Source organism: Prionailurus bengalensis, chromosome B3 (genome assembly GCF_016509475.1).
Source record: "Prionailurus bengalensis isolate Pbe53 chromosome B3, Fcat_Pben_1.1_paternal_pri, whole genome shotgun sequence".
In the NCBI taxonomy this organism is placed as follows: domain Eukaryota; kingdom Metazoa; phylum Chordata; class Mammalia; order Carnivora; family Felidae; genus Prionailurus; species Prionailurus bengalensis.
The window spans coordinates 72,283,773-72,299,493 of record NC_057355.1 but is presented as its reverse complement, the minus strand read 5'-3'; the positions used below and the strand labels follow the sequence as shown (position 1 = coordinate 72,299,493).

The following is a 15,721-nucleotide window of genomic DNA, read 5'->3' as shown; positions in this document are numbered from 1 at the left end:
GTTCTATTTCATTTTTCTAGTAATTCACCTTATTGTATTTTACAAAAGCATGGGTCTGGCAGATTGCATACAAAACTGCTCCTTCATCACGGTTAGAGAAACACTAATTAGGACCAGATCAAGATTCTCAGAAGGTCCTGATTCTGAAATTCCCAAGGGAGAGAGACTCACTTCAGAAATCTGAGGTTCCTGCTCTGGGTCTTATCGGTGATCCATGAGGACGAACAAGGGGGTCAGACCTCAGACCTGACTGGCATCTGGGGGCATCACCTGCTCTTCCTCCCCTCCGTCTCCTTTACGCGAGATGGGACCCCTAGGCAGGTCTCAGGTGGGTGGGAGACAGACCCTGCTGGACGTCCCAGTCAGAGGCTACTCAGGATGCTGCCCTCTCTCCTGCCTGCAGAACAGGTACAGCTGATGCCTGAAAGATAAGAAAGGGTTTCCAAACCTCAGTACTCTCCTGGGATAGTAACACACTCGTGAGGAAGACCCGAATCTCTAATTGCAGCAAAACCAGGCACCTTTGTCCAGTACAGGGAACCCAGTGAAAATTCTCCTGCTTTTTTTCCTTGGATAATCTCCCCTGCCTTGGTCCCTCTGAACTGTCCAAACACAGCCCTTCCAAGGCCTGAACTTGGTTAGCATTTGTAATTTTATATTCCTTTTCTTTAAAAGGGTCTTCAACATTATGTATGCCCTGGGCCCCACAAAACCTGGATCCATCTTTACTGAGGTCCTCAGTGCTTGACCCCTGAAGGGCCACACGGTATCACACACAGGAAGCAAGATAAACAGCAGTGAAGGGCCAAAGACAATGACTCCTCTTTCTGCATCATTGGGAGCATCCATAAAATGCCCTATGCAATTAAGTGTGCGTGAAGTTGGGTGTGTGGGAGGGAAGTGGAATTTACAAAGAGGGTAAGGATTAGTAAAGAACTGGAGGGTGGAAATGTAGCAGCAATGTCCAGAGTCTGCAGAGCTTAGGGTGGGGCCTTGGGGGGGGGGGTGGACACTGGCTATAGACAATATTATTGAAGTGCACAGTGACCAGTCGACACCAGCTGGAACCAGGCCATCCTCCTGTTATGGAGAGACACGGGCCATGACGCAAGGAGTGGCCAGTTGCTTCTCTCTGTACAGCAGTCTGGGTACTTCCCTGAGGTGAGCTCACATGTAGTTAAGGACACAGGCCCTTGGCTCAGGTGGCAGTTTTCACAGCCCTTCTTGCAGGCTACAGTGGGGGTCTGACAGGTGGCGGCCGATGAGGGAGCAGGAGGCAGGCAGAGGGGCCAAAGCACAAGCTAACACCCAATCCCCTCCCCAGGTGGGATCTGTGTGATATTCCTTGGACAAGGAACAAGAAAAAAGGAAAGGGGTTTAAGTGCTTGCCAGGGTGATGTGGGAAACTAAGGCAAGTGGAAAACTAAATTCCCTTACTGCCTACAGCCCACTGACAAGTCCTTGAAACCAGCAGAATGACCTCCCTCTAGGAGCTCAGCTGCCTCAAGGATGACACTTTGCTGGGGCAAAAGAGAACCTTAGCTTAACATTATCCCAACCTTGAGGATCCTTGAAGTCTACTTCCTTTATCTCAACTGTCCCAAGATATATGCTGGCAATCATACTCCAAGCTTATGCTCCCCCCCCATTATACATCGATATATCATACCGATGTACATAAAGGGCCTCATGACTGAGGTTTTACTAAACGGTAATAAATGGCATTTCCCTAGCAATAGCTAGTCCCTTGAGGTCCTGGAAACCTTGCTTCCAAATTCCTCAGGTCTATCCCTGACTCCCCTCCCAACCTGAACATATATAATGAGTTACCATCAGGACCCCCAGTGCAGCAATTCCTGCCCATGGGTCCTGTCCCCGTGCTTTAATAAAATCACCTTTTGCACCGAAGAAGTCTTCAAGAATTCTTTCTTGGCTGTTGGCTCTGGACCCCACAAACCCCCGTCACCCCAAAACGTCATCAGCGGCCACACCGGAGAGGCTTCATGCAGGAAAGTGTTGAGGTCTTTGCAGTGTTTTGTGTACTTGTCGATGTTGCCCATTGCGGTGTTGCACCCCTGCTGCACGTGCTGAGTTTCAAACCACCGAGCTGCAGTCATGTCGCTGGGCTTGGCACTGACTGGGACCTCAACTGGCCACAGCCCCAGGAGCAGCCCAGAGGGCATGATCCCCCTCTGGCTGCTGCCCTCTCTCTTAGGGGAGTAATGGCATGGAGGAGGAGGAGGAGGAGGACACCATGGGGACAGCCCCGCTAGCCTTTCCAAGAATTTCATACCCCAGGGCAAGTATTGCAGACCTTCTACGGCAGACATTTAAGAACACCACTGGAATTTTATTGTTCAGTCTCCGCAGATAATGTGCCTTTTTATGCCCTCAATAAATACTGACATTGTTCATCCCTCTTAAGAGTTTTATGAGGCGAGTATGATTACTTTTTTAAATGTCTGAGAAAAGTTGAGAAAATCGCCCATCATCACACAACTAAAGAGTGTCAGACATAAGATTTTAATCAACGCTTCTCAGTTTCCAATGCCCCTATTCCTTCCATGTGCCCATGTTTCTTCTTTGAAACTCTGAAACATCAGACCACAGGGAAACCAATCTTGGAAGAAAAATGGGCTAAGTAAGGGTCCACACCCCACTCTCCCAGGTTAGCTCAGGAGTTCCTGAAAGAGTCAGCATTAAGGCTGGGGAGTGAGGCTAATGCCTTTCTATTCTTACAGAAGCTAGAAAAACAGTCACTTCCAGTAAGAGAATCACTGTTCCAGCTGGCCAAGCAACATGGTGAGTGGGGTTCTTTTGTGGCAGAAATTTGCCCTGTTGGAGAGAGTCTTGGGATGATAGAGGGTTAGAGCTCGAAGAGTCCTTAGAAATACCTCGATCAACTCCTTCTTGTACCAATGAAGGAGCTGGAGTTTGTGAAACAGCAAGTGCCCTTCCCAAGGCCGAGTGAATGGCAGAGCCAGGGCCAGGAGCTTTCTGACTTTCAACCCACCCCTTTGGTGTGATGGCAGGCTGAAAAGGGAAGGAGAAAATGGTTCCCATGGAGGCAGAGCACAGTGAGTGTGTCTCTGTTTGTAGTCTTAGGTGGTGCATGAACATTGCCTTCAATAGTTCTTTTATGATCCCTGTGATAAAAATTTAGGAGGAAGTCTCATATTAGAGCAGGGAGGTAAATAAATTGTTTCTCTCCTTTTCCAACAGAGACCACAGACTTCAGGCTGAGTCTTCAACTGAAAACAATATCATGGTAGAATTTAAAAAAATTGGATGACGTTGGGGCACCTGGCTGGCTCAGTGGGTAGAACATAGGACTCTTGAACTCAGGGTAATGAGTTCAGGCCCCATGTTGGGTGTAGAGATTACTTAAAAAAATTATAATTAAAAAAAAAAATCAACGGTGCTTTAAAAAAACCCTAAAAATTAGATGACATTCATTAAGCTTATTTTTTATTTACTAAAAAAATGTTTTTTTATGTTTATTTTTGGGAGAGAAAGAGAGAAAGAGAGAGAGTGTGAGTGGGGGAAGGGCAGAGAGGGAGGAAGACACAGAATCCAAAGCAGGCTCCAGGCTGAGCTGTCAGCACAGAGCCCGATGTGGGGCTCCAACTCACGAACTGGGAGATAGTGACCTGAGCTTAAGTTGGACTCTCAACCGACTGAGCCACCCAGGCGCCTCTCATTAAACTTATTTTTACTTGTATTTATTAAGTGACACCAGTATTCCTTGAAGTAAGGTGTTGCACAATTTCATTGAAAAAGAATTATCTGAAGGGCGCTCGGGTGGCTCAGTTTGTTATGTCCAGAATTCGTGATCCCCAAAGACCACCAGGGAGCCAAGTCCCTGGTGAAAAAGCAAAGAGCCTTTATTCGAGCTAGCTCAAGCTCAATCCCCTACCTGAACAGAGGCAGCGGTGAGATACCAGAGAGAGAGCGGGTTTCAAAAGCACAAAGGTTTTATAGGGATCATGGCCTTAGCCGATTGGCTGGGGAAGGATAGAACAATGGCTGCCAAGGTGTGGTCCCAGATCAGCAATTATCAGCTTCACCTGGAACTTGTTAAAAATGCAAATGTTGGGCCTGGTGGTCACAGACCTACTGAATCAGAAACTCTGGGGGTGGGGCTCAACAATCTGTGAACAACTCTTCCAGGAGATTCTGATGCACCTGAAGTTTAAGAACCACTGTGTCTGAGGATCTCTAACATGTTTGGCCTCAGTGTATACAGAACATTTCTCACTGGTCACCTATTAACCATTGGCTGTCAGCCTTGCTGTGCTATATAAATACCTAGCACCAAACACCATCCCCAGAGACTCTGATTAATTGGTTTGGGGAGGGGTAAAATGCTCCCAGGTCATTCTAAGCCTGGACAGGGTTGAGGGCTCCTGCCTCTGGCCCCTACCTGAGAGAAGCCCTCCCTCTTCTACTCACACTTTCCACGCCTCTCATACTCCCTTCCTCCCACTTTAGACTTCGGAAGAATGCATCAGTCAGTAGCCGCTTTCTTAGAAAACATAAGTTACTCAAGGGGAGGAGGCGTGGTCTGAGGTTTGAGCGGGAACCTCTTTCTGCGGCCATGTCAGGGACATAGTCGCTAGTCGGCCGGCCTAGGTCTGCTCTTTCAAGTTGAGCATCTGACTTTGGTTTGGGTCATGATCTCCTGGTTCTTGAGCTCCACCAGAGTCAGGGTCTCTGCTGTCAGCGCAGAGCCAGCTTCAGATCCTACACCCCCCACTCCCTGCCCCTCCCCGGCTCTCGCGCACGCGTGCTTTCTCCCCAAAATAAATAAACATTAAAAAAAACAAAAAGAACTATTGGAGCTAAATGAGTACATATATATTCAGTAAATTATAATACTGACAGTAAGGGGATAGTGCAACAGTTGTCAAGGGACCAAGCAAATGACTGCAGTGGGGCGCTTGCTCTGGGCTTCTCAAGTCCATGTTACTGTGTTGGCTCTCACCCAGCATCTCAAGCTCTGGGATTTGTGTGACTTCACTGCCTTTGAGATAAAATGTTCCTCAAAGTTGCAAAAATCTCCAAGACTGCTAGGATCTGCATTGCCAGAGGCGAAACTTCTGAGACATCTGTCCCTCCGCCTCCCAGGTGGAGCCTGGTTGCCTTTTCCACAGCTGGGATCCCTTCAGGCGCTTCTCCCCACAAAGCTAACAAAACATTGATTTTTGTGCCCAGGAGAACATTATCCAGCAAACAGTTGACTTGGGCCCCAGGGAGCAAATATATATATATAACTATATATATATATAGTTATATAGTTATATATAGTTATATAGTTATTTATCCAGGAAGTCATTTCTCTTTTGCAGGCCCTCAGCTGAGCCTCTCTCATTGGGATGGGAGGATCACCAAGTGGTTATTCATCAACAGTCGCAGACTCAAGCGTCCTGGATGGGGATGGCAGCAGGGGCCAAGTGCTGGCATTAACATTTTGTGCTGACAGGGACGCCCCAGGGGGCTCAGTCAGTTAAGCTTCCTCCTGATCTCATGGTTCGTGAGATAAGACGGGCTCTGTGCTGACAGCTCAGAGCCTGGAGCCTGCTTCACATTCTGCATCTCTCTCTGCCCCTCCCCCATTTGTGCTCTGATTCTGTCTCTCAAAAGTAAATAAATGTAAAAAAAAAATTAAAAAAATAAAACATTTCGTGCTGACAGAGATGGCTGACCACAGACTTTTCAAGCCCTGAATCCAATTAAGTTGCAAACATGCTTTCCCTCAGGTAGGTGCTGACCCTGCAGCTGGCCAGCCCCACTCAAGGAAGCCTGGGGAAGGGCTTCCTTTGTGTGTTTGATCCTAGTCATTCGTCACAAGTCTTTCCAACTGCCACAGTCTCAGGGCCCTTATGTCCACTAAGTGCTAGAGGCTCAGTGCCCAGGGTCTGGGAGGTTTCCAAGGGCCTACGCGTTCCAGACTGGGAAGAAAACTATACGGAGTATGGAAAGCGTCCACTGCAAAATCTCAGATTTAAAATGTGTACTTACCTGCTACCACAGGAACAAAGCCGACTTCATCTATTTTGAAATTTGGCAGCTTTGGCAATTTTGGCAACTTTTTTGACAAAAAGTTGATCAGATTGCAAAACAATCTTAGGTTAGATTTTCTCATCTTATAGGCATTCCCAGGTACAGCAATGGCAGAAGGAGTGGTGCCAGTTACAAATTATTTGTGGTCGATTTCAAAAATAAAGTTTTAAATATCATTTCAGATACATTTCTGCAAGAACGATGTTGAATGAGGGATATGTATATTAACTATATTCAATGTGATACAGTGTTAAGGTGCCTAGGGTGGTATGGTGGCATGAAACACGGGCCTACTTAAGGGTCAGGTCAGCCCAGGGCTGACAACAGCAACAGAAGGAAAGGGATGACATTAACCACCGTTTCGTGAAGGTCTGCTGTGTGCTTGGCATAGTGCTGGGTACTTCATGAAGAATGATAGCTATCATTTAAAAAAGTGTTTACTGGGGCACCTGGGTGGCTCAGTCGGTTAAACATCTGACTCGTGTTTTCGGCTCAGGTCATGATGTCGAGGTTCGTAGGTTTGAGCCCCATGTCAAGGCCTGGGTCGGGCTTCTCCTCCCTGCTTGAGTGGGAGTCTCTCTCCCCCTCTCTCTGCCCCTCCCCTGCGTATGCCCTCTCTCTCTCAAAATAAATAAATAAACTTAAAAAAAAAATTAAAAAGTGTTTACTGTGTGCCAAAGCATTGTGCTTTATATACAATTTTATCTACAAAGCAATATTATGTGTTCCATGTTAATAGTCCCATTTTCCAGAAAAGGAAACTGAGGCTTGGAGAGGTTAAGGTCACAGATTTAGTAAGTGGCAGATGTAGTAAGTGGGATTGAAAATGAGGTAAAGTCTGGCTCCAAAGTTACATTGTCTCTTTCTGTTGCACTGCCTTCCTGTTTATTGAATTTACCTAATGGGTTAAGGTTGGTGACCAAATTTCTATTCTAACAGATTGGTCTTCCTTTTGTCTCCTGAACATGTTTTGTTCTTTTTTGTTTCTTCCCTGAGAGCCCTTTCTCAAATATTATCCATCTCGCAGAGCTCAGCTTGATCACCTATGTGAGCTTTCCTGAGGCCAATTAATCCCTCCTGAACCTAACCTTCTTCAATGATACTTCTGGTATCACTCATTTGGGTACTTAGCTGTGTGCTACCTTGTTTTGTTTTTTGATTCTTAGATTTGTATCCAGTCTTCCCAACTAAATGGAAGACGTCCTCTAGCGCTCCGCTGGCTCAGAGGGACACTCAGTGACTGTGCTGCCTCTCGGAATCCACATCATTTGTTTTTGTTTTTGTTTTTTAGTGTTTATTTATTTTTTATTAATTTTTTTAATCTTTATTTTTGAGAGAGAGAGACAGAGTTAAGAGGGGGAGGGGCAGAGAGAGAGGGAGACACAGAATCTAAAGCAGGCTCCAGGCTTCAAGCTGTGAGCACAGAGCGCGACTCAGGGCTCCATCCCACGAACCGCGAGTTCATGACCTAAGTGGATGTTGGATGCTCAACTGACTGAGCCACCCCAGGTGCCTCCCTCCTTTTTTTTTTTTTTTTTTTTTAACGTTTATTTTATTTTTGAGACAGAGAATGGGGGCATGAACGGCGGAGGGTCAGAGAGAGAGGGAGACACAGAATCGGAAGCAGGCTCCAGGCTCTGAGCCATTAGCCCAGAGCCCAACGCGGGGCTCGAACTCACGGACCGTGAGATCGTGACCTGAGCTGAAGTCGGACGCTTAACTGACTGAGCCACCCAGGCGTCCCCCACTTTTTTTTTTTTAAATGTAATGCATTTTTTTTTTTAGTTTTTATTTTTGAGAGACAGAGAGAGACAGTGCATGAGCAGGGGAAGGCAGAGAGAGAGGGAGACACAGCATCCGAAGCAGGCTCCAGGCTCTGAGCTGTCAGCACAAAGCCCGATGGGGGCCCGAACTCAGCCCCGAGATCATGGCTGCGAGATGATGACCTGAGCCAAAGTTGGACACTTAACCAGCTGAGCCACCCAGGCACCCCACTTTTTGTGGCCTTTGACTTACTACGAGCCTGTGTGCAGCATTTGGACCTCCCAGGGATGACAAAAACAACAGTGATAAAAATGATCATAGCTAATATTTATTGAGGGGTTTCTATGTTCCAGTCACTGTTCCAAATGCTCTATGTCTGTTTTCTTTTTCTCTTTCTTTCTCTTTTCCTTCCTTCCTTTTCCTTCCTTCTTTCCTTCCTTCCTTCCTTCCTTCCTTCCTTCCTTCCTTCCTCTTTCTTTCTTTCTTTCTTTCTTTCTTTCTTTCTTTCTTTCACACGTGAAGGACCTTCCTACTGCCCTTGCCCCATAACTATCTTATCTTCCTCATCTAGTTCTTGAAAAGAAATACTGGTCAGAGACTAAGGCCCATTGAGAGCAAGTTAAGGAAAATCCCATTAAGGCCAGTGTACTCCTACCCTTGACTGAATGCAGATGTATACCAGGTATACAAAGACACAACATAAATGTATTCTTTCCCAATTTTCCTGAAATTATTTTGGGGGGAGAGGAAGTAATTTAAAGTACTATTTTTACATAAAATAAAACTGTATGATAGAGTATGTTGAAAAATTCAAATTACCGATTTTTTTCAATTTAAAATGTTTTTGCTTTGAAATAATTTCAAATTTATATGTAAGTTTCAGAAAGAGTACACAGAACTTCCCTATACGCTCCAACCATATCCCCCAATTATTGACAATCCTGAACTATTGAGAATAGGTTACAGACATGATGCTCCATTACCCCTTCATATGAGAGTATTTCTCAGTTACAAATACCCTGGCCCACATAAACACAGCACAGCCATCAAAACCAGGAAATTAGCATTGATCTATTACCCACAATGAAATTTTAAGATAACATATAAGACATTTATGCATATGTCTATTCTATGAATATTAGTTAAGTGAAAAAAGGAGGCTTCAGAGAAGGCTCTTGTTGCTAGGCACGACTTAAGGTGTTTTAATTAATTCTCCTCTGTCATTTCTAGCACATTTCTAGCAAAGTCTGAGAAACATTGCTCTGGGGGCTCTAGTTGACCATGAAAACCCAGCCCTGGGTATACCAACTTTGAAGGTAAGGAATGGTGACCCTTACCAAAGATAAAATATTTGGGGATGTCTCAGACCCACCTGGAGGTCCACCAAGTGGCATCTCTGCAATGTTTTCACCCTGGCCCCGAATAGCAGATAGGAAGTGAAGACCTTTGTTCCTGCTGCATGCCCTTACTTATGTGTCCAATAGCCAGTGACATGACCCAAGGACATGCTTGACTAGTTTATAATCAAGTTCTTGGGTACTATGTTTTTCTTGGGTACTATGTCAGTATCTCACTGACAGAATATGAACATTCAGCTGAAGGGGATGTGGTCCATGGGTGAGAGGCAGAAATGTAAACATGTCAGGATTATGGACACTGAACGCTCTTTGGGATGAACGTGCTTTTGTCTCAAGTCCAGGAATCTGCCCATTTGCAGATTCATTTGCCAATCCATGGATAGTGAATTTGACCTTGGAAAATGTGTGAGATCCATTTGGGACAATTAATTAGAATGTCAGTTTGTAAATATCACTGGACTGGTTGAAGATACCTGAGTACTTACTTAAATTAGCCACGTGATCTTGGACAAGGTGTTTAAGTCCTCTGGGTTTTACTTTTCTCATTTGCAAAATGGAGAAGGCTGAACTAGATGATGTCTGAGGTCAGTGGATACAATCTCTTGTAACATTATAATTTTATGAATATCTGCTGAAAGAGTCTAAAGCTATGAAGACATGTAGATCTGTCTTGTGCTAAATGCCATGGCCTGAGCAGGAATCTGTACTAATTTGCACCAGGTCAGTTTACGTTTTAAATGCGTAAGCTCAACTAAGTTTCTATGTGAAGACCATAGAAAGTGACAGCTATGATGCTTTACCACTGGAAGTCCATTGGAAAGCAGTGGAGGACGATGACCCATGGGCACTGGTGGCAGTTTTGAGTAATGGAAGACAAAGTATGAAAGGGAGCTGAATCAGAGAGTGGGGAAAATGTAAGAGGTCTTCCATGATGGAGGTGAGGGCATACTAAACTCACCTAAGGACTGGTTTAAATGTCTCAGGAGGGAAAATTGGAAATGTCACTGGAGCGCTTTCTCCATCAATTGCTGTGATACTTGAATCCTTTGGAGAGGAACTGACATGGTGGACACCCTCAAAAGTTAGTGGCCCTAAATCCTATGCCTTCTTTTTATATCTTTTGATTCACGGAAGGTAGAGTTGGGGGAAAGAAAAAAAAAAACCCTTAAGTAAAGTAGTCTTAACAGAAATACTTGATAGCCACCAACCCCCCCCCCCCTTTTTTTTGGTCCCATTTGAAAGTATTGCTCCCTACCCCACCCCACTCCAAATTACTTTTCCTAGAGGGATGAATGCATATTGTCCTTTTTGTCTGACCTTGAGCCTTGCTTTATCCACTCTTGGCTAGGAACCACAGTTGGCAAAGGAAGGCTGAGGAGGAGTTTGGCCTCTGTTGAAATCCTTTGTTCTTCTGTCACGAAGTCACGCCTGCTCCATCCATCACAGATTTGGCCACCCAACATTTGACACCACAGTAATAAATATGATAACACCTCTTGAACTTTTCCTACATGCCAGCCACTGTACTAAGTACTTTAAACATATTGTCACATTTAATCTACCTGATACTCCCATGAAGTAGGTTAGCTTTATATAGATAGGAAATTCCCATCTCCCTAAGTCAGGAGGATTTTCCATCACAGTGTGTATTTCCTTTAGGGGTAGACATCTTTCCTCACCTCTCCTCTTGTGAACCAAGGGCTTCCTACAAGGCCCTGTTAGTGATGTGTTCTCATGCTCCTGTGGCTTCATGGATGCTCCTAGGCTTACTGGCTTTGGAGTCTTGCACAGGTAAGCATCCAGGCAAGAGCTATATCTGCTCTTCTTTCTAACTTCCATGGTGGGATGGGGGTAGGAGGAGACCTTTAAAAGACTGAGGATCTAAAGTCTTCAAAGTCCTTTTGGAAGCTGCAAGAGCATAAGAATGGGCCAAGGCTCTCTCAAAGGAACATCCCTGGATGTTATTGTCATTGGTGTATTTCTTGCCTTAGCACTAGAGTTATTCTCTTAGAGCCATAGATCCTATGAAGAAAGCCATTGACACTATGAATCAATGTGTGGAGAAGGGCCTCATCTCAAGGGCATTTCCTCTTCCTACATTCTGCCCTTGAGATCAGGACCCTTCTTTTCACATTGACTCAGCTGGCCCTCTTTGTAATGTCTATGGGTCATTTACTTCAGTGTATGGAGACTCTGGGAAACCAGGGTGATGTAGAAAAGTTTCCTACCTAATATACCTCAGTTTTTACTTGTAGGAAAGTGAGTGAGCTCTAGAACCAGTTCTGGGGTTACTTTCTTTTCTTTTTGAGAAAGAGAGAGAGCAAGTAGGGGAGAGGGGCAGAGGGAGAGAGAGAATCTTCAGTAGGCTCCATGTTCAGCATGGAGCCTGATGTAGGGCTTGATCCCATGACCCTGGGATCATGACCTGAGACGAAATCAAGAGTCATACACTCAACCAACTGAGCCACCCAGGTGCCCTTTGGGTTACTTTCTTTTCTGGATTCCATGTCTGCTCCATATTAGGTCCGGGTTGAAACAATTTTCTTTCTCTTTTTCTTTCTTATTTATTTTGAGAGAGAGAGAGAGAGAGAGAGAGAGAGAGAGCAAGCATGAGCAGGGGAGGGACAGAGAGAGAGAGGGAGAGAGAATCCTAAGCAGGCTCTGCTCTGACAGCACAGGGCTCAAACCCACAAACTGTGAGATCCTGACCTGAGCCAAAATCAAGAGCCAGATGCTTAACTGACTGAGCCACGCAGGAACCCTGAAACAATTTCCTTTAAAGCCACCTACACAAGGCTGGACAATGTTCCCCTACATACTCTCCTCCCCTCCCCAAGCCCCCACTCCCAGAAACAGCAATGTTTAATAACTAATCAGCCTCCTTTTCCCATCCTTCAGCCATCAGGTAGGACTGCATCAGGCTTCAGCCTGCCTTAGTAATTGGCCCAAACCTGTTATTCACTTTGGACCTCACCTTTGACCTTTGGAAAGTTGAATAGTCAAATGCTTATTTCAACATTATTCTTGGCATCTCTCAACTTGGCTGTGATCAAAGTCATGTGAAGGAATGGGTGACTGTCAAACCTAATCAGTTAAATCATCAGTGATGAGAACAAACAAGTCATTTGGATTTATCGTTAATATCTGAATCACTTTCAAATATTAGTGGGCATTCTAGATGTAACTTAGAGTGAAATTTTCCTTATGAATTTTTAAGTGTCAAAATTCTGTCAGTCAGTAGAAGTATAAACGCACACTTATTATTTTAAGAAAAATGCTGAATAATTAATGATTGTAAAAGATTATATTATATATAAAACAATGAAGAATTTTCACATAAAATAGGAAAATCAGTTGACAGTTAATATATGAGAAGAGATAGTGTATTAGCCGGACATCTTTAAGAAGAACCTCATACACTTTTTGAGCCAAAGTATTTATAACAATTTAATAAATAGTATAAGTACTATTCAATTCAAAAAATAGTATAAAGCAGAGCAACAGAAATTCAACTAGATCATAATTTCATCTATGATTCCATTATATCATAATCTTTATAGAATTGATTGGTGTATTAGCATTTTATCATGTTAAGTAAAATAATTGTTAAGAACTATACATTCAGAAGGATTTTTTATTGAGGTGTAATTTACATACAGTTAACTATACAAATCTTCAGTGTACAACTCAATGGGTTTTCACAAAGTAAACATCCAGACCAAGAAAGAACATTTCCAGCTTACCTCTTACCCCTTGCCAGTTAGTACTCCCCAATATACCACTATTTTGAACTCCATCACCACAGATTACTTTTGAATTATGCTTGATTTTTAGTTACTTAGTACTATTTAGGTCATGAATCTTTTAAGAAAAAGTTTTATCTGGAAATTCTTTTCATTTTGAGAGGATGCACTAAAAGCATCATTATAGCCACTTCAAAATTTTGTGAGGAGGAGGTCTTCAAAACCGTAATATCCATAAGAAAAAACATCAATATATATAATTTATATTTATATATGGTATATATCAACTTATACAATTTATATTTATATGAATATATAAAGAGTTGTGAAAAAAAAAGGGAAAAAGTCAATACCCCCAAGTATCTTGCTTTCTATGCACCTCATTGAAACCATCTATTTAAAGTGGTAAATGGGGTGCCTGAGTGGCTCAGTTTGTTGAGCATCTGACTTCGGCTCAGGTCATGATCTCAGGGTTTGGCTCATGGTGAGTTCCAGTCCCTCATCTGGTTCGCCTCTGTCAGCACAGAACCCGCTTTGGATCCTTTGTCCCTCTCTCTCTGCTCCTCCCCCGCTTGTGCGTGTGCTCTCTCTCAAAAACAAATAACATTAAAAAAATAAAGTGATAAACGCAGAGTATAATGACCATAGGATATATAGATTTACACTTTGTAATTTGGAATCTGGCCACAATGTGTATTTAGTGCACCTCTACTTCCAAGACTCAGCAACGTAGTGCCCCACGTTCTGCTTGAATTGTTCAACGTTCCGCTCTTTCTTTTGACCATACCCTCCCTACTTTCCCTCCGCCTCCTCTCCAAACACCAGCCCACCCAGCAGGACTGTGCAGACTTGTCCTCTAGCTACTCATGAACATCACTCTAGCAGAAGAAGGCCTTCAAGGAAAGTTGAGTGGGGCATTTGCCTTCGTCAGCATGTTTGCCACCGTGGATTTGACTGGACAACTATTTGTTACTACTAGTGGTCATTATTAATTGCCTACCAGGGCTGAGGGCTGCTTAAGGCATCATAAATATTTCTAAATTTTCCTGCAATCCTATTGGGTAGGTGCTATCACTCCCATTTTGCTGTATGGAAGCACAGCTGCAGAGAGGTTCAGTAGTTTGCTCGAGGTCACTTGGCCAGGAACACTGAGCCAACCAAGATTTACACCCAATTTTATCCGTCTCCAAAACTGACTCTGACTCTGGTAAGGAGTACAGGAGCATGGGTGGTGTCGGGGAGGGACAGGTAGGGAACAGACTCCCCAGCTGGGAAGGGAAAGTCTAACAAGGTAATTGGACAGTGAAGTAGGGTGGGCATGGGCATAGTCAGTTTAGGACTGAAATAGAGAATGTGCTGGTGATGGTGAGGGCTGCAGGCAATGTGGTGGCGGGGGGTGGGGGGCACTATCAGAACAGAGCCAGTGTAAAGCCACAGCTTCTCCAGTTCTGCTCACTAGAGAGGGAGAAGTGGTGTCTACACCTGGGGGGACAGGGAGGTGGCATTTCCACATCTCAAGCTCTCCGGCCTGGGCAGACCGCCAGATTGGAGAGCCAGAGAAGCACTGAGGCAGGAGAGATCATTATCAGAGGAAGGAAGCTCTGGCAGCTCCCACCAGCCTGTTTGTGACCAGCAGGCTCTGGGCCACGGAAGTCCCTTGAGGTCAAGGGAAATGTGATCCTGGAGCAGGGGAATGAAGCTGGGACACTCCCCTGACCCTATGCCTTCAGGCCAAAGGGATCTAGCCACAGCCAGGCCCGGGGTGGGGGGGTGGGGGGGTGGGGGGGCTGGGTCGGAAGAACAGTGGGCTGGAGAAGGGGGAGCCCGGTTAGAGAGGCAGAGAGAGAATGGATTAAGATCCCTGGAGAACCTCATAAACAGCTCTTGGCTAGAGACGTAGTGACCTTTATTGCAGCCAGCACAGGACAACTGGCTCTTCGGAGAGCTCTCAGGGGATATGGGTGAACTCTTACCTAGTTCTCTAGTCCCTGTAGAGGTCTCTCCTTTTTTGCACAATGGTCAAGTACAAAGTACACCGTATTTAGAATAAGGAGTCCTAAGTGCAAGTCCAGGTTCTGCCACTGACCAGTTTGACAAGCTTTTTAATGAATTACACTTTCTCAAATCTCAATTTCCTGCCCTAAAGAAGGCACATAATCCCTCTCAAGTCTATCTCACAAGGAACTCATGTGGCTCCACTATGAAAGCCTAAAATGCTACATAAATATGAAGTGGTACTTTGTTTTCTTTCTTCCCAGCTGCCTCTCCACACACAGGCCATGTCACTACCACGTTATCTGGGGAAGATTCCTAGTTTAGGAACCGGAGCAGCTCTGTCCATAAATCCCATACCCTCCTTGTCCATTTATTTCCCCCTCTTGTCATGCTGCCATGAAAAGAGGGGACAGGGGAGAGATGTACAAGGCACAGGCCAGGGAACCCATACTCTTAGCTTGCTCAACCCCTCTCTTGAGGGTAAGCTTCCGGGAAAACAGCAACAAAAAGATGAAAGACCATCTCTTCTGGAGCTTAGCCCTCCAACCTGTCTACCTCAGCTCACTCTCAGCCTCTCAGAAAAGCTAGGAAGGGCCCTAAGAGATGAGAGGAAAAGAACCTTCTGGACATATGAAGAGTGGCACAGAGGGGCGCCTGGGTGGCTCAGTCAGTTGAGCATCTGACTTTGGCTCAAGTCATGATTTCAAGGTTTGTGAGTTTGAGCTCTGCATTGGGCTCGCCTCTGTCAATGCAGAGCCCACTTTGGATCCTCTGTCCCCCTCTCTCTCTGCCCCTCCC

The 15,721-nt window shown here is 44.8% G+C and overlaps 1 protein-coding gene and 1 long non-coding RNA gene across 2 annotated transcripts; one reads left to right on the top strand and one right to left on the bottom strand.

Moving 5' to 3' along the window:
• Window positions 1-362: 362 nt before the first annotated feature.
• On the bottom strand, window positions 363-2,183 carry LOC122468067 (ribonuclease 8-like). The gene is made up of 4 exons (XM_043554544.1): window positions 1,840-2,183; window positions 1,670-1,704; window positions 1,139-1,231; window positions 363-421 (listed from the first exon to the last, which is right to left on the bottom strand). The coding sequence occupies exons 1-4, from the start codon at window positions 2,181-2,183 to the stop codon at window positions 363-365; spliced, it is 531 nt and encodes a 176-aa protein (XP_043410479.1).
• A 555-nt stretch (window positions 2,184-2,738) lies between these two features.
• LOC122467699 lies at window positions 2,739-5,585 on the top strand. Its single transcript, XR_006293047.1, has 3 exons — window positions 2,739-2,802; window positions 3,223-3,268; window positions 5,349-5,585. It is a non-coding gene; the product is annotated as an uncharacterized LOC122467699 (long non-coding RNA).
• The last annotated feature ends 10,136 nt before the right edge of the window (window positions 5,586-15,721 follow it).